The sequence below is a fragment of the Pelobates fuscus genome, chromosome 1 (assembly GCF_036172605.1).
Source record: "Pelobates fuscus isolate aPelFus1 chromosome 1, aPelFus1.pri, whole genome shotgun sequence".
NCBI classification, from domain to species: Eukaryota; Metazoa; Chordata; class Amphibia; order Anura; family Pelobatidae; genus Pelobates; species Pelobates fuscus.
Genome location: NC_086317.1, coordinates 24,550,521 through 24,576,746, shown reverse-complemented (window position 1 = coordinate 24,576,746; position 26,226 = coordinate 24,550,521). Strand labels below are relative to the sequence as shown.

General features: G+C 45.1%; 1 protein-coding gene across 3 annotated transcripts in view; it reads right to left on the bottom strand.

Annotated features, from left to right (window-relative positions):
• Positions 1 to 26,226, bottom strand: part of LOC134602114 (OX-2 membrane glycoprotein-like) — a 43,296-nt gene that overhangs the window by 3,954 nt on the left and 13,116 nt on the right. For all 3 annotated transcript variants that reach the window (XM_063446655.1, XM_063446664.1, XM_063446646.1), the window contains exons 3-7: positions 24,451 to 24,517; positions 18,266 to 18,598; positions 15,309 to 15,575; positions 12,707 to 13,036; positions 11,924 to 12,178 (exon numbers count right to left, since the gene is read on the bottom strand). In XM_063446655.1, the coding sequence (XP_063302725.1) occupies positions 11,924 to 12,178; positions 12,707 to 13,036; positions 15,309 to 15,575; positions 18,266 to 18,598; positions 24,451 to 24,517 (1,252 nt within the window). The remainder of the gene's footprint in view (positions 1 to 11,923; positions 12,179 to 12,706; positions 13,037 to 15,308; positions 15,576 to 18,265; positions 18,599 to 24,450; positions 24,518 to 26,226) is intronic.

The following is a 26,226-nucleotide window of genomic DNA, read 5'->3' as shown; positions in this document are numbered from 1 at the left end:
TGGGTATATAAATAGGTCATTTTAGGTCACCATGCAGTGTATGTATGTATATTGACACAATTCTATTTTTAACTTTTATTATAACATAATTATTGAGGGGCAAAGAATTCGTACAATATCATATACCTCTGAATCAGAGTGGGTCTGAAATATTAACACTGAAACAGAAATATATATTTTTTATCCAAAACAAAATGAAGGCCAAAATCTCACAAACCGTGAAAAGAATGCCCCCTGGATATATAGCAGTATCCTTAATGAATGATAAGCAGCTATGGTAAGAGAAAAATAAATGTAACAAGACAAAAAAGAGGGGGAGGGGCGGGGGGAGAGAAACAAAATAATACTAATAAATAATGAAATCCTAAGCCTAAAAAGGCTATCCTCTACCTCATATTACTACACAATAAGAAGGTAACATTCTGGAGTTTTATTATATGAACCAATAGGGGCAGTGTGCAAAATAGGGTTAATCTAGAAGAATGAATTCATTAGATTATATACCAAAGCAGAGGTTCCTATGGCTAGACAGATTGTCTAATAGAGTAAAAGTGCCATTAGGTATACACAGATCTCCCCTTTGAATAGTGTACAGAGAGCAAGAGAGACCTGGAATGCCTTTATTCTCACATGAGTATAATCCGAATGCTTGATGCAGGTACCAGGACCACAAAACTCCTGTGCTGTACCCAGTCTAAATATAGCCAACACAGGACAGATAGAGTAGGATAGAACAAGCCTCTCTATCTTCAAATCTAACTAGACAGGTAGAGGAAATAATGGAAACAGAGTAATATGATTCAAATCATCATGCAAGAAAGTGTGCTTGGATGTAAATACATGAGCTAAAAACAAACGTGAAATAACTTGCCCATTTAAAATGTCACAACAACCTGACGTGCGTTTCGGGTCCACTGACGAAGGTGCACTTACCTTTGCACCAAAAAGACAGTTTTTACTGGAAAAAGCCTAAAGGGAATGATTATACTCACCAGAACAAATACAATAGGCTGTTGTTGTTCTAGTGACTATAGTGTCCCTTTAAATCATTTGAAAAATGTATCCAAAAATATTAAATCAATGTCAATATTATAGGAATGCAACTTCTTATAAATGCAAAATAATTTGATGGGTGCCAATTCAAGTACCAGACATGTATGTGTGTGAGGCTAGACAGGAAATGGAAGGGATCCATTTCCATCTGCCCATCAGCCACTCACACAGGAAATACCTCGCAGGAGGATTAGAGACAGAACCGAGTGATGCACTGTGTACGATAGATACTACAACTCTCTCACAGGAGAGTGAGTATTTCACAAATAACCCTTCAAACTCCACATTCGTGTACCCTAAACACCTCTTTATCCTTAAAGGGAAACTCCAGTGCCAGGAAAACGATCCGTTTTCCTGGCACTGGAGGGTCCCTCTCCCTCCCACCCCCCAATCCCCAGTTGCTGAAGGGGTGAAAACCCCTTCAGTGACTTACCAGAGGCAGTGACATGTCCCACGCCGCTGCTTCCTCCTCCCCCGCCGCTCCTCCTTCTGCTTACGTCGGCCGGTGGGCGAGACTGATCTCGCCCGCCGGCCGAGGAGAGCTAATGCGCATGCGCGGCAATGCCGCGCATGCGCATTAGCGCATTAGCGCACCCCATAGGAAAGCATTGAAAATGAATTTCAATGCTTCCCTATGGGGAATAGAGCGACGCTGGAGGTCCTCACACAGCGTGAGGACATCCAGCGACGCTCTAGCACAGAAAACCTGTGCTATAGAGCAGGAAGTTCCCTCTAGTGGCTGTCTAATAGACAGCCACTAGGGGAGGACTTAACCCTGCAAGGTAATTATTGCAGTTTAAAAAAAACTGCAATAATTACACTTGCAGGGTTAAGGGTAGTGGGAGTTGGCACCCAGACCACTCCAATGAGCAGAAGTGGTCTGGGTGCCTGGAGTGTCCCTTTAACTCTAAATGTTACCCCTCACAAAGTCAAAACAAAGTTGAATCCCAAATTTAAGCACTCAAAGCCTGGAACTGAAGCAAATATCTTAATCCTATGTTTAACACCACTTATAAAACTAAATACGCAATGTACCCCAGTACTAAATCTAACCCCACCCAATCTAAACCCAATAATTCTAAGCACTTCTATTACCACAATTATAACCCCTCTTAAGCTTTTAACAATAAAACACCCCTATGTAATCTAAATGTGACATCAACATCTCTCTAACTTTAACTCTTACCGCTTATAATATTATCTTTAACCCTGAATACATGAACACAGCTGCATAACTCAGTATAGTCACAGATACAAACACAATACATTACAAGAAAAAATATGTGCATGCATACATATGCAGTTCTCAAATTTGAATATATAAGTTTTTGTTATATATTTTTTTTAATGCCTGCAATGTCCACTTAATTATTTAAACTCCTGGTACCTGCCTTTTATTTCGGGGGACCCTATAATAATGTGCATACATGTACCATAGATGTAACTCCAGCCCTGGTATCATGTGTACCCTGAAGCCACCAAGAGGTAAGTACATTTCGGGTTTGGTTATCAGATATATACATTAAGATTTTACAAAAACAAATTGTACAGAAAAATAGATTTGTTCCCATCAGAGTACAATAAATGGGTCACTATGATCCCTGTTTGAGACTGCAGTAATAGTTAATGCTTAAATAAATGAGGAAGCTGTCCTGCAGTTGCCCAGTCAGTTTAACAGAATATCCTATATCTCATAATTGCTGAAAACGCGGTGGTCCAACCACTCAAATTATATCAGTGAATACAAATAACATTCAGCAATAGTGATGTCGCAAACATAAAATTTTCAGTTCGTGAATGGCGAATGCGAACTTCCTCAAACGTTGGGCGAACCGCCATTGACTTCAATGGGCAGGCGAATTTTAAAACCCAAAGGGACTCTTTTTGGCCACAATAGTGATGGAAAAGTTGTTTCAAGGGGACTAACACCTGGACTGTGGCATGCCGGAGGGGGATCTATGGCAAAACTCCCATGGAAAATTACATAGTTGATGCAGAGTCTGCTTTTAATCCATAAAGGGCATACATCATCTAACATTCCTAAATCACAATGGATATGGATTGACACCTGACATATGACATATTGACACCTTGACATATGGCTTGACACCTGTCCTCAGGGACCCTGATTCACGACACAGAGCAGAATAGGGACTGTTCCCCCTACATAGGGTCACTTGGCAGATATGGAATGACACCTATCCTTATGATCCCTGATACACACTGGCCCAGAGCAGAATAGGGACTGTTCCCCCTTACATATGGTCACTTGGCAGATATGGATTGACCTATCCTAATGATCCCTGATACACACTGACACAGAGCAGAATAGGGACTGTTCCTCCTACATAGGGTCACTTGGCAGCATAGGCGTGCGCAGCCTGTTGCATTAGGGTGTGCACCCTAAAGCACAAACACACGCCGCGTGTATATGTATTTTTATATACACATACACACACACATACATATATATACATACATGCATACACACAAATACAAATATACATAGGTGCAGTGTGTGTGATTGTGAGCAGTGCAGCGCGTAAGGGGTGCAGTCTGTGTGATTGCGAGGGGTACAGTGTGTGTGTGTATTTGTGAAAGGTACAGTGTGTTGTAATTGTGAAGGGTGCAGTGTGTATGATTGTGAAGGGTACAGTGTGTGTAATTGTAAGGGGTACAGTGTGTGTAATTGTGAGGGGTACAGTGTGTGTGATTGTGAGGGATGCAATGTGTGTGGGGTACAGTGTGTATGATTGGGAGGGGTGCACTGTGTGGGTGACAGGGGGTAGGGGGGTGGAGGGGCAGTGACAGGAGGTAGCAGGGGTAGATGGTTAGTGACAGGGGTTGGGGTAGAGGGGCAGTGTAAGGGGTTAGGGGTAGTGACAGGGGTTAGGGGGTAGAGGGGCAGTAACAGGGGGTGTGGGTGAGTGGAGGGGCAGTGACAGGGGGTTGGGGGTAGAGGGGCAGTGACAGGGGTTGGGGGGTACTGACAGGGGTAAGAGGGGTTGAGGGGCAGTAACAGGGGGTGTGGGGGAGTGGAAGGGCAGTGGCAGGGGTAGTGACAGGGGTTAAGGGGTAGAGGGGCAGTGACAGGGGTTGGGGGGGTAGGGGGTAGTGACAGGGGTTAGGGGTAGAGGGGCAGTAACGGGGGTGTGGGGGAGTGGAGGGGCAGTGGCAGGGGGTAGTGACAGGGGTTAAGGGGGTAGAGGGGCTGTTACAAGGGTTAGGAGGGGTAGGGGGGTAGTGACAGGGGTTAGGGGAGTGGAGGGGCAGTGACAGGGGGTAGGGGGGTAGTGACATGGGTTGGGGGGGTTGAGGGGCAGTGGCAGGGGGTAGGGGGTAGTGACGGGGTAAGGGGGTAGAGGGGCAGTGACAGGGGTTAGGGGGGGTAGAGGGGCAGTAACAGGGGGTGTGGGGGAGTGGAGGGGCAGTGGCAGGGTGTAGTGACAGGGGTTAAGGGGGTAGAGGGGCAGTGACAGGGGTTAGGGGAGTGGAGGGGCAGTGACAGGGGGTAGGGGGGTAGTGACATGGGTTAGGGGGGGTTGAGGGGCAGTGGCAGGGGGTAGGGGGGTAGTGACAGGGGTAAGGGGGGTAGAGGGGCAGTGACAGGGGTTAGGGGGGTAGAGGGGCAGCAACAGGGGGTGTGGGGGAGTGGAGGGGTAGTGACAGGGGTTGGGGTAGTAGAGGGGCAGTGGCAGGGGGTAGAGGGGAAGGGGGTAGGGGCAGTGACAGGGGGTTGGATGGGGCAGTGAGTGACAGGGGGTAGAAGGGGGTGGGGGGGCAGTGAGTAGATGGGGGTGGGGGAGCAGTGAGTGACAGGGGGTAGAAGGGGGTGGGGGGCAGTGAGTAGATGGGGTGGGGGGCAGTGAGTGACAGGGGGTATAAGGGGGTGGGGGGGCAGTGAGTAGATGGGGGTTGGGGAGCAGTGAGTGACAGGGGGTAGAAGGGGGTGGGGGGGCAGTGAGTAGATGGGGTGGGGGAGAAGTGAGTGACAGGGGGTAGAAGGGGGTGGGGGGGCAGTGAATAGATGGGGGTGGGGGAGCAGTGAGTGACAGGGGGTAGAAGGGTGTGGGGTGGGGGGGCAGTGGGTAGATGGGGGTGGTGGAGCAGTTAGTGACGGGGGTAGAAGGGGGGTTTATAAATACCTGCCCTGGTGGTCCAGTGGGCGCCCTCTCTCTTCAGTCTGCAGCTCCGCTGGGAGTGAGCTGCAGACCACATGGTGAGTCTCGCGATCTCCAGTCAGAGCGTTGCCGCGGCAACGCTCTTACAGGCTGGAGATCGCGAGACACCTCAGTCTGCAGCTCACTCCCAGCGGAGCTGCAGACTGAGGCCGGATCTCTGTCAGGGCAGACTGACAGGAGGGGCCTCGCACCTGGCGGCATTGTGGGCACGCCGCCGGGCCCCCTCCTGTGTCGGTTCGAGGACCCGACATGTCAGTCTGCCCAGAGGCAGTGCAGCACGGAGGTGTGATTAGGGTGTGCCCAGGCACACCCGGCACACCCCGTGCGCACGCCTATGCTTGGCAGATATGGATTGACAGCTGTCCTCAGAGAACCTGATACACACTGACACAGAGCAGAATAGGGACTGTTCCCCCTACATAGGGTCACTTGGCAGATATGGATTGACACCTGTCCTCAGGGACCCTGATACACACTGACACAGAGCAGAATAGGGACTGTTCCTCCTACATAGGGTCACTTGGCAGATATGGATTGACACCTGTCCTCAGGGACCCTGATACAGACTGACACAGAGCAGAATAGGGACTGTTCCCCCTACATAGGGTCACTTGGCAGATATGGATTGACACCTATCCTTATGATCCCTGATACACACTGACACAGAGCATAATTGGGACTGTTCCCCATACATAGGGTCACTTGGCAGATATGGATTGACACCTGTCCTCAGGGACCCTGATACACACTGACACAGAGCAGAATAGGGACTATTCCTCCTACATAGGGTCACTTGGCAGATATGGATTGACACCTATCCTAAGGATCCCTGATACACACGGACACAGAGCAGAATATGGGCTGTACCCCCTACATAGGGTCACTTGGCAGATATGGATTGACACCTGTCCTCAGGGACCCTGATACACACTGAAACAGAGCAGAATAGGGACTGTTCCTCCTACATAGGGTCACTTGGCAGATATGGATTGACACATATCCTAAGGATCCCTGATACACACTGACACAGAGCAGAATAGGGACTGTTCCTCCTACATAGGGTCACTTGGCAGATATGGATTGACACCTGTCCTCAGGGACCCTGATACACACTGACACAGAGCAGAATAGGGACTGTTCCTCCTACATAGGGTCACTTGGCAGATATGGATTGACACCTACCCTAAGGATCCCTGATACACACTGACACAGAGCAGAATAGGGACCGTTTCCTCTACATAGGGTCACTTGGCAGATATGGATTGACACCTGTCCTCAGGGACCCTGATACACACTGACACAGAGCAGAATAGGGACTGTTCCCACTACATATGGTCACTTGGCAGATATGGATTGACACCTGTCCTCAGGGACCCTGATACACACTGACACAGAGCAGAATAGGGACTGTTCCTCCTACATAGGGTCACTTGGCAGATATGGATTGACACCTGTACTCAGGGACCCTGATACACACTGACACAGAGCAGTATAGGGACTGTTCCTCCTACATAGGGTCACCATTTTTAGCCCAAGGCAGCTCATCTCATCAGGCCTTTTTTAGTCGAATGTATCGCCCACTGTCAGTCCCTTCGGGATCCATCCCTCATTCATCTTAATAAAGGGGAGGTAATCTAGACTTTTTTGACCTAGGCGACTTCTCTTCTCAGTGACAATACCTTCTGCTGCACTGAAGGTCCTTTCTGACAGGACACTTGAAGCGGGGCAGGCCAGAAGTTCTATTGCAAATTGGGATAGCTCAGGCCACAGGTCAAGCCTGCACACCCAGTAGTCAAGGGGTTCATCGCTCCTCAGAGTGTCGATATCTGCAGTTAAGGCGAGGTAGTCTGCTACCTGTCGGTTGAGTCGTTCTCTGAGGGTGGATCCCAAAGGGCTGTGGCGATGCGTAGGACTTAAAAAGCTCCACATGTCCTCCATCAACAACACGTCTTTAACGCATCCTGTCCTTGCCGTCGTGGTCGTGGGAGGAGGAGGATTACTTTCACCTCTTCCCCTGTTAGATTCCCGTTGTGCTGTGACATCACCCTTATACGCTGTGTAAAGCATACTTTTTAATTTATTTAGCAAATGCTGCATCCTTTCCGACTTGTTGTAATTTGGTAACATTTCAGCCACTTTCTGCTTATACCGGGGGTCTAGTAGCGTGGACACCCAGTACAGGTCGTTCTCCTTCAGCCTTTTTATACGAGGGTCCCTCAACAGGCACGACAGCATGAAAGACCCCATTTGCACAAGGTTGGATGCCGAGCTACTCATTTCCTGTTCCTCCTCCTCAGTGATCTTAATGAAGGTATGTTCTTCCCCCCAGCCGCGTACAACACCACGAGTACCAGATAGGTGACAACGAGCACCCTGGGATGCTTGTTGTGGTTGGTCTTCCTCCTCCTCCTCAAAGCCACATTCCTCCTCTGACTCCTCTTCCGCACAATCCTCTTCCAGCGTTGCCGCAGGTCCAGCAAGTGATGCTGATAAGGCTGTTTCTGGTGGTGATGGTGACCACAACGTTTCCTCTTCCTCTTCACGCTCATCTACATCAGAAAACTGATGGTGCCTTCGGTGCAACTCACTAGGTTTGTCACCTCCTCAAAAGGACGCATGAGCCTACAGCCATTGCGCATGAGCGTCCAGTAACGTGGCAAAAAAAATCCCAGCTCCCCAGAGGCTGTCCTAGCACCCCGGTCATACAAATATTCATTAACAGATTTTTCTTGTTGGAGCAGGCGGTCGAACATTAGGAATGTTGAATTCCAACGTGTCGGGCTGTTGCAAATCAAGCGCCTCACTGGCATGTTGTTTCGCAGCTGGATATCGGAAAAGTGAGCCATGGCCATGTAGGAATGCCTGAAATGGCCACACACATTCCTGGCCTGCTTCAGGACGTCCTGTAATCCTGTGTACTTATGCACCAAGCGTTGTACGATCAGATTACACACATGTGCCATGCACGGCACATGTGTCAACTTGCCCAACTTCAATGCCGCCAACAAATTTGTTCTGTTGTCACAAACCACTTTGCCGATATCCAGTTGCTGCGGAGTCAGCCACTTTTCCACCTGTGCGTTCAGGGCGGACAGGAGTGCTTGTCCGGTGTGACTCTATGCTTTCAAGCAAGTTAAACCCAAGACGGCGTGACACTGCCGTATCCGGGATGTGGAATAGTACCTGGGGAGCTGGGGGGGTGCCGTTGATGTGGAGCAAGATGCAGCAGCAGAAGAGGACTCAGCTAAGGAGGTTATGGAAGAGGATGGAGTAGGAGGAGTAGAGGAGGTGGCAGCAGGCCTGCCTGCAAGTCGTGGCGGTGTCACCAACTCCTCGGCAGAGCCATGCATTCCATGCTTGGCAGCCGTCAGCAGGTTTATCCAATGCGCAGTGTAGGTGATATACCTGCCCTGACCATGCTTTGCAGACCAGGTATCAGTGGTCAGATGGACCCTTGCCCCAACACTGTGTGCCAGACATGTAATTACTTCCTTTTGCACAATCGAGTACAGGTTGGGGATTGCCTTTTGTGCAAAGAAATTTCGTCCGGGTACCTTCCACTGCGGTATCCCAATAGCCACAAATTTTTTTAACGCCTCAGACTCCACCAGCTTGTATGGTAAAAGCTGGCGGGCTAATAGTTCAGACAAGCCAGCTGTCAGATGCTTGGCAAGGGGGTGACTTTCTGACATTGGCTTCTTACGCTCAAACATGTCCTTGACAGACACCTGACTGTGGGCAGATGAGCGGGAACTGCTGAAGGCGAGAGACGAAGTGGCGGATGGTTGAGAGGGGGCAAGGAGGACAGCAGTGGTTGACGTGGCTGAAGATGCTGGACCAGGAGGAGGATGGCGGCTTTGAGTTTGTGTGCTGCTTGTACTCATGTGTTGATCCATAGGCGTTTGTGATGTGCGATCATGTGTCTACGCAAAGCAGTTGTACCTAGGTGGGTGTTGGACTTCCCACGACTCAGTTTCTTTTGGCACAGGTTGCAAATGGCATCACTGTTGTCAGAGGCAGACACACAAAAAAAATGCCACACTGCTGAGCTCTGCAATGACGGCATTCTTGTGGTGGACACAGCATGCGTTGATTGGCGTGCTGTCGGGCTGACCCCGGGTGCCGATGCATGCTGTCTGACTGTGCCACTTGCTCCTTGCGATGACCTCCCCCTGCTTCCAACTTGTCTCCTCCTCCTCCTCTCTGTCTCCCCATCTGAACTTTCGCCCTGTTCTTCTTCTTGCCGAGCAGGCACCCACGTGACATCCATGGACGCATCGTCATCATCAACCGCTTCACTTGTATCTGACAACTCAGCAAAGGAAGCAGCAGCGGGTACAACATCCTCTGGCAATAATGGTTGCGCAACACTCATTTCTTCAAACGGATGTGTAAATAACTCCTCTGACATACCAAGTGAAGCGGCTGTGGTGCTAGTGTTGGTGGTGGCGGCAGGCGGGTGAGTGGTATCTTGAAAGGTGCCCGAAGCTAAGCTGGAGGAGGATGGTGCGTCAAGGTTCCGAGCGGAAGCTGTAGAAGATTGGGTGTCCTGTGTTAGACAGTCAACTATGTCCTCAGAACTTTTCATGTTCAGGGTACGTGGCCTCTGAAAACTGGGCATTATTCTAGGGCAAAAGAGAATCACAGCACCATGACCACGATGGCCCCTGCGGGGTGGCCTGCATCTGCCTGTGCACACTGGCAGAGTACACGCTGTTGGCCTGACACACAGACGCTTGCAGACAACTAACTGCTATTCAATCTATAACAGTGAAAAAATGTTTTCGTTTTTAAATGCAAGCTATTGTGACACCAGATATGAGTGGTGGCACTGGGCAAGTGGGCACAGTATCCACTGTGAGCCTGACACACAGACGCTTGCAGACAACTAACTGCTATTCAATCTATTACAGTGAAAAAAGTTTGTGGGTTTTTAAATGCACGCTATTGTGACACCAGATATGAGTGGCGATGTGCACTGGCAGAGGTTGGCAGAGTACACGCTGTTGGCCTGACACACAGACGCTTGCAGACAACTAACTGCTATTCTATCTATAACAGTGAAAAAAGTTTTTTGTTTTTAAATGCACGCTATTGTGACACCAGATATGAGTGGTGGCACTGGGCAAGTGGGCACAGTATCCACTGTGAGCATGACACACAGACGCTTGCAGACAACTAACTGCTATTCAATCTATTACAGTGAAAAAAGTTTGTGGGTTTTTAAATGCACGCTATTGTGCCACCAGATATGAGTGGCACTGTGCACACTGGCAGAGTACACGCTGTTGGCCTGACACACAGACGCTTGCCGACAACTAACTGCTATACAATCTATAACAGTGAAAAAAGTTTTTTGTTTTTAAATGCACGCTATTGTGACACCAGATATGAGTGGTGGCACTGGGCAAGTGGGCACAGTATCCACTGTGAGCCTGACACAGAAGCTGGCAGGCAGGCAGGCAACTGCAATTAGATTACACACACAAAAAAAAAGCAGACTGATGTTCTAGCCCTAAAAAGGGCTTGTTGGGGTGCTGTCCTTACAGCAGAGATCAGATGAGTCCTTCAGGACTGTAGTGGACACTGAATACACTAGCCTAGCTATACATTTCCCTATCAAATGAGCAGCAGCTACACTTTCCCTCCTCTGTCTAAGAATGCAGCTTCAGAATGAATCTAAAATGGATGCTGTACAGGAGGTGGGAGGGTCTGGAAGGGAGGGTCTGCTGCTGATTGGCTGGAATGTGTCTGCTGACTGTGGGGCACAGGGTCAAAGTTCAGTCAATGATGACGAATAGGGGGCCGATCGAACCGCGCATGTGTTCGCCCGCCGTGGCGAACGCGAACACGATATGTTCGCCAGGAACTATTCGCCAGCGAACAGTTCGGTGCATCACTATTCAGCAATATTAAGGCAAAATACTAAATTATATCCTTCCTTTATTCTTCCACGTGTAGCACATGTAGTAACATACATCATACCAGGTTTTGCGGATTACCAATGCAGCCGTAGTCTACATGTTTTGTCCATAAGCACTTTAACCAGTCATTTAACCAGAGTCTGAGGTGCGAAACACATAGACTGCTACATTGGGACCCACAAACCCTGTATGTTGTATGTTGTTGCATGCATTTTATAGCCACACGTTGGAGAATATAAGGAAGAGAAGACATTTTTTATTTGCTCTCGATATTGCTGCCTATTATTTGCATTAGCCGTAATAAGTAGCAACAGAACAGCTTTAAAAAAAAAAAATCACTACTTATAGGGAATAAATTCCCTGGACTGGCAGTAGCAGGCTAACAGAGTCCACATCAGAGTTGCCTGTCTTAGATAAAAGCGAAGCCCTTCAAGATGCCTCTCACAGCAAAACATGCAAACTAAATAAAAGTAAACACTACACAAGCGAGAAGTGGTTTCATAAATAATCTGGTCTTTATAGATCCTGTTACACGGTATAGAACTACAAACACCACCAAATTGTTCTGAAGACATGGTGGAGAGGAAAACTGACTGTGTAATATATAGTCAAGGTGGAAAGAAAAATATCCAACTCCTACAAAGATAATAAAATCCCTTATGTTTCACACCAAGTTCTATATAGTGATATAGCTGGGATATTTTCATAGAAAGAATGTTTCTTAGATATTAATTAACAACTAAAGACATATAGTAAAGGACTTACGTGGTAGTTTAAATGTGTTAATATTCCCCATATGATGGACTCTGCACTCCAGTTTTCCTTTGTTTTTAGTGTCCAGAACTATCCAGTTTGTAAGAGTTGCTGTTCCATTTATTGTCTCCATGTGGGTGCCATTTTTATTGTTCATTCCCACTCCAAACCAAGATACTTCGGCAACAGGCCAACTAGATGTAACACACATAGCCATGAAGGAATCAGTTGTTTCATTGTATTTCGTTAGCGATCCCTTCACAGGCTCTATAATTTAAAAAATGTAATAAAAATATTAAAACATAGAAACGTAGAATGTGACGGCAGATAATAAGAACCATTTGGCCCATCTAGTCTTTCCAAACTAGAAACATAAATCTGTTACATGAAGATGTGTTTGAATGTAAAATCAAGTTTTGGTTCCAGGTATTTAAGAGGGTTTAAATATCTAAATATGTATCTAATGGAACAAAACTTTTTAAGATTTAAATCACATATAAAAAATACATAACTGTGAACAGAAAATATTGTAACAGAAGGGGTCCTAGAACGAAACAGATATTAAGTAAACATTAGTAATTTGAGATCTCTGGTTCTCTGAGTTTCTGTTTTGTCACACAAGTCATGGTTTTATTGTCCTACGGCTACGAATGTCAAGATAGAATTAGGCTGGAAAAAACATGCATTCATTTCCAATCCTTCCAACCATGAATGTAATACTGATGTAAAACGTGCTATAATAATCTCTCTAGGAAATCCTCTACAAAGTAAGATTGGAAAAGGAACATTTCTTACCGTACACAGAAACAAAAATTTGTTTTTCTAATGATGGATTTCCAACGATACTGAAAAGGCATTTGTAATTTCCTTCATCACTGGTTGTGGCTTTCCATATTGTGATGGCCGTGCTATAAAGGCCTGGAGTGGTGATATTCAAAATGTCTTTATACTGATTTACAATCATTTCTCTATTCACAGCAGAGAACGTGCCCAGAGTGACATCTTTGTCTTTTATAGTCCTTTTCCATGTTACAAGTCTAGCTTTATAATCAGATGCTTGCAGCGTGCATGTTAAGGTTACCTTTTCACCCACTTTCACTGGCTTTGGATTTTCAGCTAGCACATCTGCGAATAAAAATATTGGTCTGCATTATTAAAAAAATAAAAGGATATAAATCCCATACAATAAAATGTACTAAAATAGTGACAATTGGGTTATTTAGACCCACCACAAACCACACCCAAATATTCAGAGCTTGTGCTTGTGGTAAATGCCTACCCTATCTGTGTCTCCCTGTGGATCTGTCTCTCCTCCTCGTGGCTCTTCGACCAAGGTAGGTAACTGGCTACTGATTCGTTTTACCTCGATTTAAATTTTATTAACACAGAGAGACCAGACTTACCATGAGTGCTCACCCTGTAAAATACCTCCCCATACAGTGTGAAGGGATGGGGGTTGACTGGTCACAGATTCAGTATAATAAAAGTATAATGAAAACAACAAGGAACCAGGGTATCCATATTTGCGTCATTCTCGCAATATTTTTGCTGCAGGACCCTGCCATACCACGTCCGGCTATTCAAGTGCATGTATGTGTCATAAGTGTAACACTGGGGGAAGCTTGTGTGATGCTGGTGACTATCCACAAGTACGTTCTGTAAATGCAAATATGATGCAAAGCAATAAACAGGGGTCAGTATCTATAAAACCGCTAATGCTCTGGAGCACAACATCCTGTTGTGGGTTTCCTGTTATCCCAATAACGCATTTATATTCTTGATTTTCTATTTATTATCTTTATTGAATTGGCTTGTTCTTGAAATTCCTGTCTTCTGATATCCCTGACTTGGCTTCGTTTCTCGTATTCTTTGACCGCTGCTCGTTATCTGTCTATTCTAGTTCTATTTCACTTTCTTAAAGTTCAGCATTAAGCCCAGCCACTCTACGGACTGGTAATACGTCACTGTCCTTCATCTTGTACTTTTGGATGACTTAGGTTAGGTTCATTCTGGGCATATCCTTTACATTCAGGATATAGGTATAGAAATTCAAGTAAAAAAAAAAAAAAAGAGAGAGAGAGAGAGAGAAAACCTCATCCCTACCTTTAGTAGGTGAAAGGATTATTCAGCCATATACATGCATCTTGGGTCAGTCAATTTTGGAAAATTGACAGTTAGTCTCTATGGTCTTACCTACCTGCACAGAACCACAGACCATAGAGACTAACTGTCAACCTGTCTGACCCAAGGTTCATATATATGGCTGAAGAATCGTTATATCCTGTCAAGGTACATACACTTAATTTATCAAAAAAATCTACTCTGTTTTCACACCTGAGGAAAGGATTATTAGATAGAAAAAAACTCCTTAAGTGACATTTGTCCTTTAAAGTAACAGTAAGCAAGTATATATATATACACATACACACACTGTAAGACAGCACTAAGGCAGTAATACTTGCAGCATAGGAACAGTCAACAGAAGTGGGGGTCTACCACTCCAGACAAGACCCAAGGTGCACTCTGTACTAAATGGCCTCAGAGAAAATACAGAACACAGCAGCCAGGTGCAAGGTGTTAGCAGGAACAGAATACACTGAGAAGCACAAACAAATGCTGGGATTGTATACCAAAATATCTGCACAGAATATTAGATGGACCTGCTTAAATTTTGATGGGAAATAAGAGAAAGGGTAGTTGAAAATAATCTAAGATCCTGTGGAACTTCCATACCCAGATAGACAAGCATGCCCTGGCCAACCAACCCAACATCATGGTGGTAGACAAGAAACAGATGACTACAGTGGCGGTGGATGTTGCAATACCCAGTAACTATAACACCAAGTAGACGGTACACAAGAAGGTGGAAAAATACCACGGACTGAAAGAGGAGCTAGAAAGGATGTCAAAAGTGAAGGTAGAAGTAGTTGTGATGGGAGCACTCGGGCTGTAAACCCCAAGTTGGAAGAGTGGCTTCAGCAGATTCCAGGTGGGACATCTGAGATATCTGTACAGAAGAGTGTCTAAGAGTGTCTGCATAGAACCCTCAGACTCATAGGCCTCTGGCAGAGGATGCGAGAATGATCGATACACAAAATACCACCCGAAATACCAATTGATAAAAGACCCATGGGAAGTTAAAATATCAAGCTAACTCAGTCTATATCATTTCTTGCATCTGCATTTTTTGGTCAAGTTTACAAACTTGAAGTATCGAATTAATGAAAGCAATACAGCAATATAGTGAGGAACTGGGACTGGTGGGGGCATGCTTGTGATATGTTGAGAACAACAGGTGACTGGTGTGGGGGACGGGTTGTATCCAAAAGGGACGTTATCCCTGTGATAGACTTTTTACATCAATTTAATTCATTGAGACAAACAGTGAAGGACTTACGTGGTAGTTTAAATATGGTATTATTCCCCATATGATGGACTCTGCACTCTAGTTTTTCGGTTACTTCACTTTTGCTTTTAGCGTCCAGAACTATCCATTTTGTAAGAGTTGCTGTTCCGTTTGTTGCCTCCATGTGGGTTCCATTTTTATTATTCGTTCCTACTCCAAACCAAGATACTTCCGCAACAGGCCAACTAGATGTGACACACATAACCGTGAAGGAGTTAGATGTCTCGTTGTATTTTGTTAGTGATCCTTTTACAGGCTCTATAACATAAAATAAATATTCTGTGTTACAACAAGATGACTGCTGCTATCAAACCCATCTGTGGCTCCAGAATTTTAACAGATATTAATGAAACAGAATTTGGAGTAGCCTGTCTATGACAGAAAAAAATTATATTACAAATTAAAAAAGCACTTTTTATGTTTTACCATCAAACCTGTGTCCTATTTGTATGGGTTTTTTCAATCCATCCCTACATTACAAACATACCTTTACATCTATGTATGTATGCATCTATCTATGACCTCCATTTAATTAGAACTGGGCACTGTAACTGTCAGTCTATCAGCTCTCTTACAAGTCATGTAATGGTTCAGATTGATTTAATTACTGCCGTTAAAGGCTTATCACAATCTTACAACTGTTGAAAACTAAAGCTGATACCTAAATATTAAATTAAAAATATTGAGTGAGTTGATTTAATGCCATTTCAAAAAAATGCCTCATCAGATTTGACAAGTTGTTGATAGATGCCTTTTGCATTAGCAGCCTGTAGACAAGAAGTTAGAAAAATCTTATGGGGCAGTGGTGTATTTTAGTTTTGTGCTGTCCCTCTAATCTGAATTTGCCTTACCCCATCCTTTTAAGGCAGCACCTTTTCCTGCTTAAAACCTGCACGCACTTTGATTGGCCATCACACGCCCTCACACACATACACTGATATACACTTGCTGACAGACACACTATGACACACACTAAAAGACACACGCACATCCTCACTGATTTGACACACTGACAGACACACACACACAAACACACTCACTGATAGCCACTCACTCAGACATACACACTCACAGACACACATACATTCACTGACAGACAGACAGACACTTACTCACTCAGACACATACTCATTGACAAACACACTCACTCAGATACACTCACTGACAAGCACACACTGACATACACATATACATTCACTTATAGACACATGCACTCACTGACAGATAGACACTGACAGCCACACACACATTCATTGGCAGCCAGACATTGACAGCCACACACTTACTCAGTTACACACACTCACTGACAGACATCTACCAGCATACACACACACATTCACTGACAGACACACACATCCATGGACAGACACATTCACTGACAGACAAGAGATGCACACACACACTCTCACTAATAGACACACACTCACAGACACACACATTCACTGACAGACAGACACACACACATTTTCTCAGACACTTACAAATTATAAGTTCACTCAGCCTCCCTACCTTTGGGAGAGATGGAGTGGATTTTTTTTCACTTGGGTCCAGTGCAGATCCTGTCTTGGAGTTCAAGCAGGCAAGCAGGCCCAATCCAGCAGGAGCAAGTGAGCAAGAAGAGCACAGAGATGAGATCTCCCTCGCCGCCCACCTGCAATACACATGGCCGCCCACCTCGGGCAGGGGGCATAAGGTGGCCAACTGGCCAGCTCTTGGGCCCCCGATGACACAAAACTAACAAGACATCTGCAGAGGCATTTGGGGTGGTGTTTTTGCAAATGCCTTGTTAGCTTGCAGAAAAAATGCAGTGCTGTATGGGGGTCAATTCGATACCCTCATTAGTGTAATGAAGGATTGCTAGAAAGGTTCAAAAGGAGTGTGATGTTAAAGAAAAGTGAGACTTGTCTTAATGTTTATGCATTTTGTTTTGTTTTTTGCTTATTCGTTTTTTTTGGGGGGGGGTTTAATAGTAATTAATAGATATTTATTTAGCTGTTAGTGGGGCTGTAATAAAGATTTAAGAAGAAAGAAGACTGATGTCAAGTATTACCTTTTATTTTACAAGTATTTTATTTAAGTTGTCCACCTCACAATTATTACGGTGAGGTAGGTATGCAGATTTTTTTTTTAATTGTCAGGGCATTGCTAGGAGCTTGGGGACTCCTAGCCTCCCAGGGAGATCCAGGGGGCTATATAGTGGGCTTACCTTTTGGGGGTGGGAAATGGCATGTCCAACCTTTATTGTAAGGGGATTGATAATAACATGTCTACCTCTGTATTCATTTTAAAATAGCCCCCATGTGCCACCCATCGGTGGGGGCTGGAGGATGCTTCCCTTCCATGATTATTTATATTCCACCCATCAACTGGGGACTGAAGGAACACTATGTCCCTCTGTTTATTATATTACAGTCCATACCTGCCATGGGGCGGGTGGGGGGGCAGTTTCTAATTAATTGAGCCCCCAACTGCTGTTCATTGGGGGGGGGAAAGGGCTGAACAATTACTTTTTCATCCCTAATTATTCAATGTTGAGCCCCCAGTGTCAGGTTCCGCTTTATTTTAATAGTGACTGGGAAGCAATAGATGTCTAGTTGCTATTTTAAAAAAATATATACCAAACATTAAAAATACACAACAGTGAAACATGCATAAGGAAAACGTAATGCCGTAGAGGGGGTTCTAGAAACAAAACAATTCCATATTTGTAATTTATGATGTCACTGGTCCTCTGTGTCTCTCTGAGTTTTTGTTCTGCCACATAAAAAACGTTGCCACCTTGGCTGGAGGAATATGCACTGCATGGATTTATTGTCAGGATCAAATTATATTGTAAAAAATAAACACATTAATTCCCAATTAATGTAATAGTGATGTGAGAAGTGCTATACGTATCTCTCTAGGAAATCTTATATAAAGTACGTTTTTAAAAATGGAACATTTCTTACCGTACACAGAAAGAAAGATGTTTTTCTCCATTAATGAAGCTCCAAAAACACTGAAAAGGCATTTGTAATTTCCTTCATCACCGAGTGTGGCTTTCCATATTGTGATGGCCGTGCTATAAAGGCCTGGAGTGGTGATACTCAAAATGTCTTTATACTGATTTACGATCATTTCTCTATTCACAGCAGAGAACGTGCCCAGAGTGACATCTTTGTCTTTTATAGTCCTTTTCCATGTTACTAACCTAGCTTTATAATCCTTTTTTTGCAGCGTGCAAGTTAAAGTTACCTTTTCACCCACTTTCACTGGCTTGGGATTTTCGGTTAGCACATCAACTGCAAATAAAAATACAAGTCTGCATTATTGAAAAGTAAAGAGAGATAAAAAAGAATGTAAAAGCCATACAGTGAAATGCAATAAATTATAATTATAACTGCACCATTAAATGGGTATAAAGGGGATAGTGGATAATAGTAAAACTTTACTTTTATTTAAAATACTTAAAAAGTTCCACTTTGGAGAAAAATCACAAGAATGTGTCAGCTTTCGGCATTTACCATGTTAGTTTAACCCCTTAAGGACCAAACTTCTGGAATAAAAGGGAATCATGACGTGTCAGACATGTCATGTGTCCTTAAGGGGTTAAACTGCTCGATTCTTATTAAAAATGTGCTTGTCTCAAATAAAAATCACTAGAAGTCACTATGTAGCCAGAAAATGGACATCTTCACCCAGTCACACAAAAGAAGGTAAGTAGGTAATGTAAGTTGGTACACATACGGTGACATCAAACCTGCACTTCATGGACCATAAGAGAACTGGTAGTAACGACTTCGAGAGAGGGGGGAAACCTATTACTAAAGTGAAAGATAATTATAACTGCAAATACATTACTACAAACTAATGCAAAGAATATTTTTCTACAAAAGATAAAGAGTTAAAAATAATTTCAAATTAAAAAGGAATTTAAGCCTGCATTTGATATTGTTGAATACAATCTCCAAATGGTTACACATTTTTTAATAAACTTTAAAAATGATTTAATATTATTAAAAAAATTTTAACTTGTAATAATTGGATATTTTTGATATATTGATATATTTTGTATATTTAATATATATATATATATATATATATATATATATATATAAATAAAAGTTTATGCAAAAATGTTAAATCATTTGGAAAAATTATCCAACAATATTAAGGTGAGACCTTAGTTACTTATTGAAGGTTACGCCAAAATATAGAATATACAATGTAGGGAATACCTAGAATAGATTACATAATTGAGGTAGTGTAATTAAATTCCTCGTTTAGCCTAGTTTTGTATTCATAAATCCAGTGGGATTCACATTGTAACGATATTCTGTTGTGACTCCCTTTTGGTGAATGTAAATTTATTTGAAAAGGTAGGTGGGATGGATTCCCATCGTGGAAAGGACATACGTGATGGGAAACAGGGGTTTCTAGCCCTGTCAACACCAAGTTCACACGCTGCAAGATCCGATGATGGAATTATTGAAACATTTTCCCAATGTAATAGAGATGGCATGTTCAGGTCATTAAAAACACACTAAATGTGGAAGAGCAAATGATAAAGATGATCTTGACTTTTTGCCCATTCTACTTGTTACTCGGTTTGTTAGTTTGATAAATTGGCAAGCCTTACACTTGTCACATCTGTAAACTCCTCTGAGTGGTTTCAGCCAGGTGGTTGTTGGGGAGACAGTTGACTATGGACCAAAAGATCTGACAGATTAGAAGGCCGTCTGGCTGTCGTGGTAGAATGTACTGTCACACCCAACAGTCTGAAGTAAGTATTGATCCTGTATTGCATTTTTTATGCAACATATTCCTAATGCATCACGTATTCACCACACCATCTCTCTTGTATATTGTATATAATACTGTAACAGTGTTTACACGGTTAACCATTGTGTGGGTGATATTGGAGGTTTTCACTACACTTTTTTGCTGTGTTTTTGGTATATGTTGTACTACCGTTGGAAACAGCTTCCCACTGAATTTGAACTTTGGGACCTGTTTTGGGCTTTCACTGCCACATTCTGTGTCATGTATGTTTGTAAGTGCAATATGTTTAACCTCATCTGGTTGTTTAATGGGTTTACGCTATGTATGTTGTTTTCATGTCTTAAGCTATCAAAAGGATATCAAGATTGTACTTCTCTACCATCCATTGCTGATATTTGTAACACCAGTACAATAGGAAGACCAACATATCTTCTATTTACTGTGAGCTATTTAACATTTGAAGTGTTATTTATCTGTGGAGTACTATTGTACAATGCTACATCCACTTTCGACTGTTGTTTTTCCTTACACCACACCATCTCTATTGTATATTGCTCCTTTTAATATTCTCCTGGGATAGCCTTTACATTTTTTAAAAATATTTCAGAATAGATGCTAAAAAAAAAATTTCATCTCTGCTCCAATCATAAAGATACTGGCCACATGCAATGCCCCTTCTTAATGCGAGGGGATGATGACTTTGCCAGTTTAGGAAGCAATTTGTAGCCATACCCTTATGTTACAATTTGGTCATCATTCTATATTGGTCATTAATACAGATTTCTAGATCTAAAAAGAGTGACTGAAGTTAGTTTCAATCCAATGTCATTCTCATTTAGAATATGGATCCAATGATGAAAAGAGGTCATATCACTCTCCCATACTAGAAGTACATCTCTTATGTACCAGAACCAAGAACAGAGGCGGCTCTCTAATTAGGCGGTTTAGGCGGCCGCCTAAGGCCTCGCGCTGTGTGGGGCCTCGCGGCCGCCTAAACCGCCATAGGGCAGACTGACATGTCGGGTCCTTGAGGACCCGACACAGGAGGGGGCCCGGCGGCTTCCCCTGTATGCCGCCGGGTGCGAGGCCCCTCCTGTCAGTCTGCCCAGGAGAGCCAGCCTTTAGTCTGCATCTCCGCTGGGTGTGAGCTGCAGACTGAAGTGTCTCGCGATTTCTAGCCAATCAGAGTGTTGCCGCGGGTTGCCACGGCAACGCTCTGACTGAAGATCGCGAGACCTTCACCATGTGGTCTGCAGCTCTGCATCCGGCAGAGCTGCAGATCGGAGAGCCCACTGGACCACCAGGGAGTCTGCCACCACTGGACCACCAGGGAAAAAGGTACCTGTCAACCTGCCACCCACCCTGTAACCCCATCTGCCACCCTGCCACCCCACCTGTCACCCCCCTCACCCTGTCACCCCATCTGCCACCCCACCTGTCACCCCCTCACCCAGTCACCCCGTCACCCCATCTGTCACCCTGCCACCCCACATGTCACCCCCTCACCATGTCACCCCATCTGTCACCCCCCTCACCCTGTCACCCCATCTGCCACCCCTTTCTGCCACCCCCCTCACCCAATCTGTCACCCTGCCACCCCACCTGCCACCCTGTCACCCCATCTGCCACCCAGTCACCCCATCTGTCACCCTGCCACCCCACCTGTCACCCAATCTGTCACCCTGCCACCCCACCTGTCACCCCATTTGCCACCCCACCTGTCACCCCCTCACCCTGTCAACCCCTTTGCCACTCTGCCACCCCACCTGTCACCCCCCTCACTCAGTCACCACATCTGTCACCCTGCCACCCCACATGTCACCCCCTCACCCTGCCACCCCCTCACCCTGTCACCCCATCTGCCACCCCTCACCCTGTCACCCCATCTGCCACCCCCTCACCCAGTCACCACATCTGTGACCCTGCCACCCCACCTGTCACCCCATCTGCCACCCCCTCACCCTGTCGCCCTATCTGCCACCCTGCCACCCCCTCACCCAGTCACCCCATCTGTCATGCAGCCACCCCACCTGTCACCCCCCCTCACTCAGCCACCCCACCTGTCACTCTCCCCACCCAGTCACACCACCTGCCACCCCACCTGTCACACTGTCACCTCCCTCCCCCTGCCACACACCTGTCACCCTCTCTCACCCTGCCACCCCACCTGTCACCCCCTAACCCAGTCACACCACCTGCCCCCCCACCTATCACACTGTCACCTCCCTCCCCCTGCCACCCACCTGTCACCCACTCACATTGTCACCCCCCTCACCCTGCCACCCCATCTGTCACCCCACCTATCACCCCCCTCTCACCATGCCACCCCCTGTCACCTCCTTTCACCATGTCACCCCCCTCTTACTCTGTCACCCACCCTGTGACCCCCCCACTGTCACCCCCTTACTCTGTCACCTCACCCTGTCACCCCCCTCACCCTACCACCCCACCTGTCACCCCCCCTCACCCTGTCACACCCCGCACCCTGCAACCACCCCACCTGTCACCCTTCTCTCACCCGGTCACCCCACCTGTCACCCCCTCTCACCCTGCCACCCCACCTGTCACCCCTCTCTCACCCTGTCACCCCACCTGTCACCCAGCAAAACCATCTGTCACCCCACCTGTCACCCCCCTCACCCTGCCACCTCCCTCTCACCTTATCACCCCACCTGTCACCCCCTCACCCTTTTACCTCCCTCTCACCCTGCCACCTCACCTGTCACCCCTTTCTCACCCCACCTGTCACCCCCTCACACTGTCACCCCACCTCTGACTCTGTCACCCACCCTGTGACCCCCCACACTATGTCAACCCCCTAACTCTGTCACCTCACCCTGCCACTCCCCAAACAATATGCCCCCCCTCTCAGCCTGTCACCCCACCTCACATTGTCAGCCCCTAACACTGTCATCCCATCTCACCCTGTCACTCCACCTCACATTGTAAGCCCCTAACACTATGTCATCCCCTCTCACCATGTCACTCCACCTCACATTATGTCACCACCCCTCTCACCCTGTCACCCCACCTCACATTGTCAGCCCCTAACACTGTCACCCCACCTCACACTGTCAGCCCTTAACACTATGTCAACCCACCTCACACTGTCAGCCCCGTCACACTGTGGTTATGAAATTTTGCATGAGTGTCTGAGTGTGTGTGTATGTGTTAGTGTGCCAGTATGTCTGTCAGTGTATCTGTATGTCTGTGTGTGTGAGTCTGTCAGTGTCTGTGTGCTTCAGTATGTATGTATGTGTGCATGTCTGTCAGTGTATGTGTGTATGTCTGTCAGTATGTCTGTGTGTGTGTGTGAGTCTGTCAGTGTGTCAGTATGTCTGTGTGTGTGTGAGAGTCTGTCAGTATGTCTGTGTGTGTGTGAGTCTGTTAGTGTGTCTGTATGTCTGTATGTGTGTTTCAGTATGTCTGTCTGTATGTGTGCCAGAATGTCTGTATGTCTACGTGTGAGTCTGTCAGTGTCCGTGTGGTTCTGTATGTCTGTGTTTGTCAATATGTCTGTCAGTGTATGTGTGTTTCAGGATGTCCATCTGTCTGTGTGTATATGTGCCAGTATGTCTGTCAGTGTATCTGTATGTCTGTGTGCGTGAGTCCGTCAGTGTCTGTGTGGTTCAGTATGTCTTTGTGTATGTGTGTTTCAGTATGGCTGTCTGTGTCAGTACGTCTGTCAGAATGTGTATCTGTATGTTGTCCATTTGTGTTTGTGTGTGTATCTGTATGTGTCAGTGTTTGTATCTGTATATCTGCATGTGTGTCAGGTTGTGTATCTGTGTGTCTGTATGTGTGTCGGTGTATCTATATGAAGTCAGTGTGTGTACCTTTGTATCTGCATGTATGCCAGTGTTTGTATCTGTGTGTGTCTATGTGTGTGTTAGTGTATCTATATGTAGTCTGTGTGTATCTGTATGTTCTTGTGTGTATCTATATGCGGTCAGTGTGTGTCAGGTAGTGTATTTGTGCGTGTCTATATGTAGTCAGGGGGGCCCAAGTAAATGCTTGCCCAGGGTCCAATCAAAATTAAAGACGGCCCTGTATACACACAAATCAACTGCTATTTTTTCAATAATGGTGTTAGTGGGGGCCTCATGTATGAGTCTCGCCTAAGGCCTCGCCAAGTCTAGAGCCGCCACTGACCAAGAACAAACATTTTTTAGATTTTAATATCTTAGATTCAGTTGACCTCCCACCAGGCACGTTAGTGGGTAACATAAATAGTAACGCTAACAAATAAATGGGGGCATTTCAGAGGTGCAAACGCTATAGAAATGAAAAGGGAGTACAACGATTAACATCCTATATACTTTAGAAACATCTTTATAAAAATTACAATATTTGCATTGTTCCTATTTCTTACCGTGTGCGTTTGATATCATGCAGACAGAAGCAAACAAGCAGAGGATTAAGAGATATTCTTCTTTTACCTGAAATAAAAAGGTGGTGAGAGTAAATAGATACAAATCTGAACACTGTGACATTTTATCATACTCAGAAAACAAATGATTAAGAAAACAAAATGACAATTTAGCATCATTCGTTTTTCTAAATAGCTACCTAATAGCTACTGATTGGAACCACTCTCTCCTGATGCTCTTCCTACCTCTCCCAGGGCTCTTTCAGGGTTTCTTTCTCTGGCTCTTCCTCTTCTCCCCAATCCCTCTCTGTTGGTGTTCCCCGAGGGTCTGTCCTTGGTCCCCTACTGTTCTCAATCTATACTGCCTCACTAGGTAACCTCATCTGCTCATTCGGCATCTGCTCATTCGGCTTCCAGTATCATTTCTATGTGGATGACACGCAAATTTACGTACTTCTTTAGGAAAGCATATCAATTAAACTGTCCCCACACCCCGATTACTCTCCTGCAACTGTTGATATGGGTGTTAATGAGGTATTTGATCAATTTAAAGGATGTTGAATAATTTTTAATCTTCAGATTATGTACCATAAACAGCATGTTTTTGAAGTGCCCACAGAGACTGCCCGATATAAAGGAATAATGGGTAAACCAAACCGTTAACATATATATGCAAAAAGGATGTTTACCCATAAGTAAAATTAACAATACTATCAGGAACTGGATATGATATGGCCCCCACACTGGATCACAATGATAACATCATATCGATAATGCAGATGGAAGGTCCAGTATATTACAGGAAAGATGAAGACACCGCAATTACTGGAAGGACTATATAAAAAGGATGATGTGGGAGTTTCTTTCATTTTGAAGAAGACCAATCAGGTTGAAACGTGATGTGCACGGACTTTATGCTTTTATTACTAATATTTTATTGTGTCTGATTAAAGTGTTGCTTCCTGATCCATGTGGGAGAGGAGGGAGGTTATTATTCGAGCTGGTGAAGTTTATCAGCCGAATTACTACAAGAAGACACAATTTATACTTTATACTTTAATGACTACTTGTGATATACTCTACCATGAGCTATTTTTATGCTTGATTTTAGGTTGCTTTGTATGGTAATATTTTATCAAATCGTTTATTGTGTGCTCTCTCTCAGATTTTTGGGGGTTTATTTGTGATTACACTGTATTCTATTATAGCAGAACTTCTCACAGTTATCACCAGATTTGCACTTTTTAAAACTTCTTACAGAAGTTAAACTTTGTACAAAACAAATGTTTTCTTTACCCACCCCTCTATTTCTCCTTTACTTGCTTCTTCGAGCTTAAAAGTTTACCTTACTTTGTCTCTCCACTCCTGTCCAGAAACCTTTAATCCACAAAACCAGCAAGAGACAAAACAACAATTAAAAAACATAAAATAGAGAAACGTAATTTCCACTAAGCACTAACCACCCACCCCGTTTCCTTCTTCAGATACCACTCAATTACCTTCACATTCCCTTCACATCTTACCAGTGGCTACAATTATTATGTAATTCCTTCACTTCCAAATCCCCCCTGCTAACTTTTTCCTCAACTCCCCATTTGAACCTCTAGATCAGGTGTAGGCAACCTAAGGCACTCCAGATGTTGAGGACTACATCTCCCATAATGCTCTCACCAGGGTAGCTTTGAGAAATATTGGGGCCCCTAACTCAGCTCAGGGTCTGGCCCCCGGGGGCCTGCCTCCAAGCCTGCCTACAGGGACCACCTCCAAATCCAGCCCATA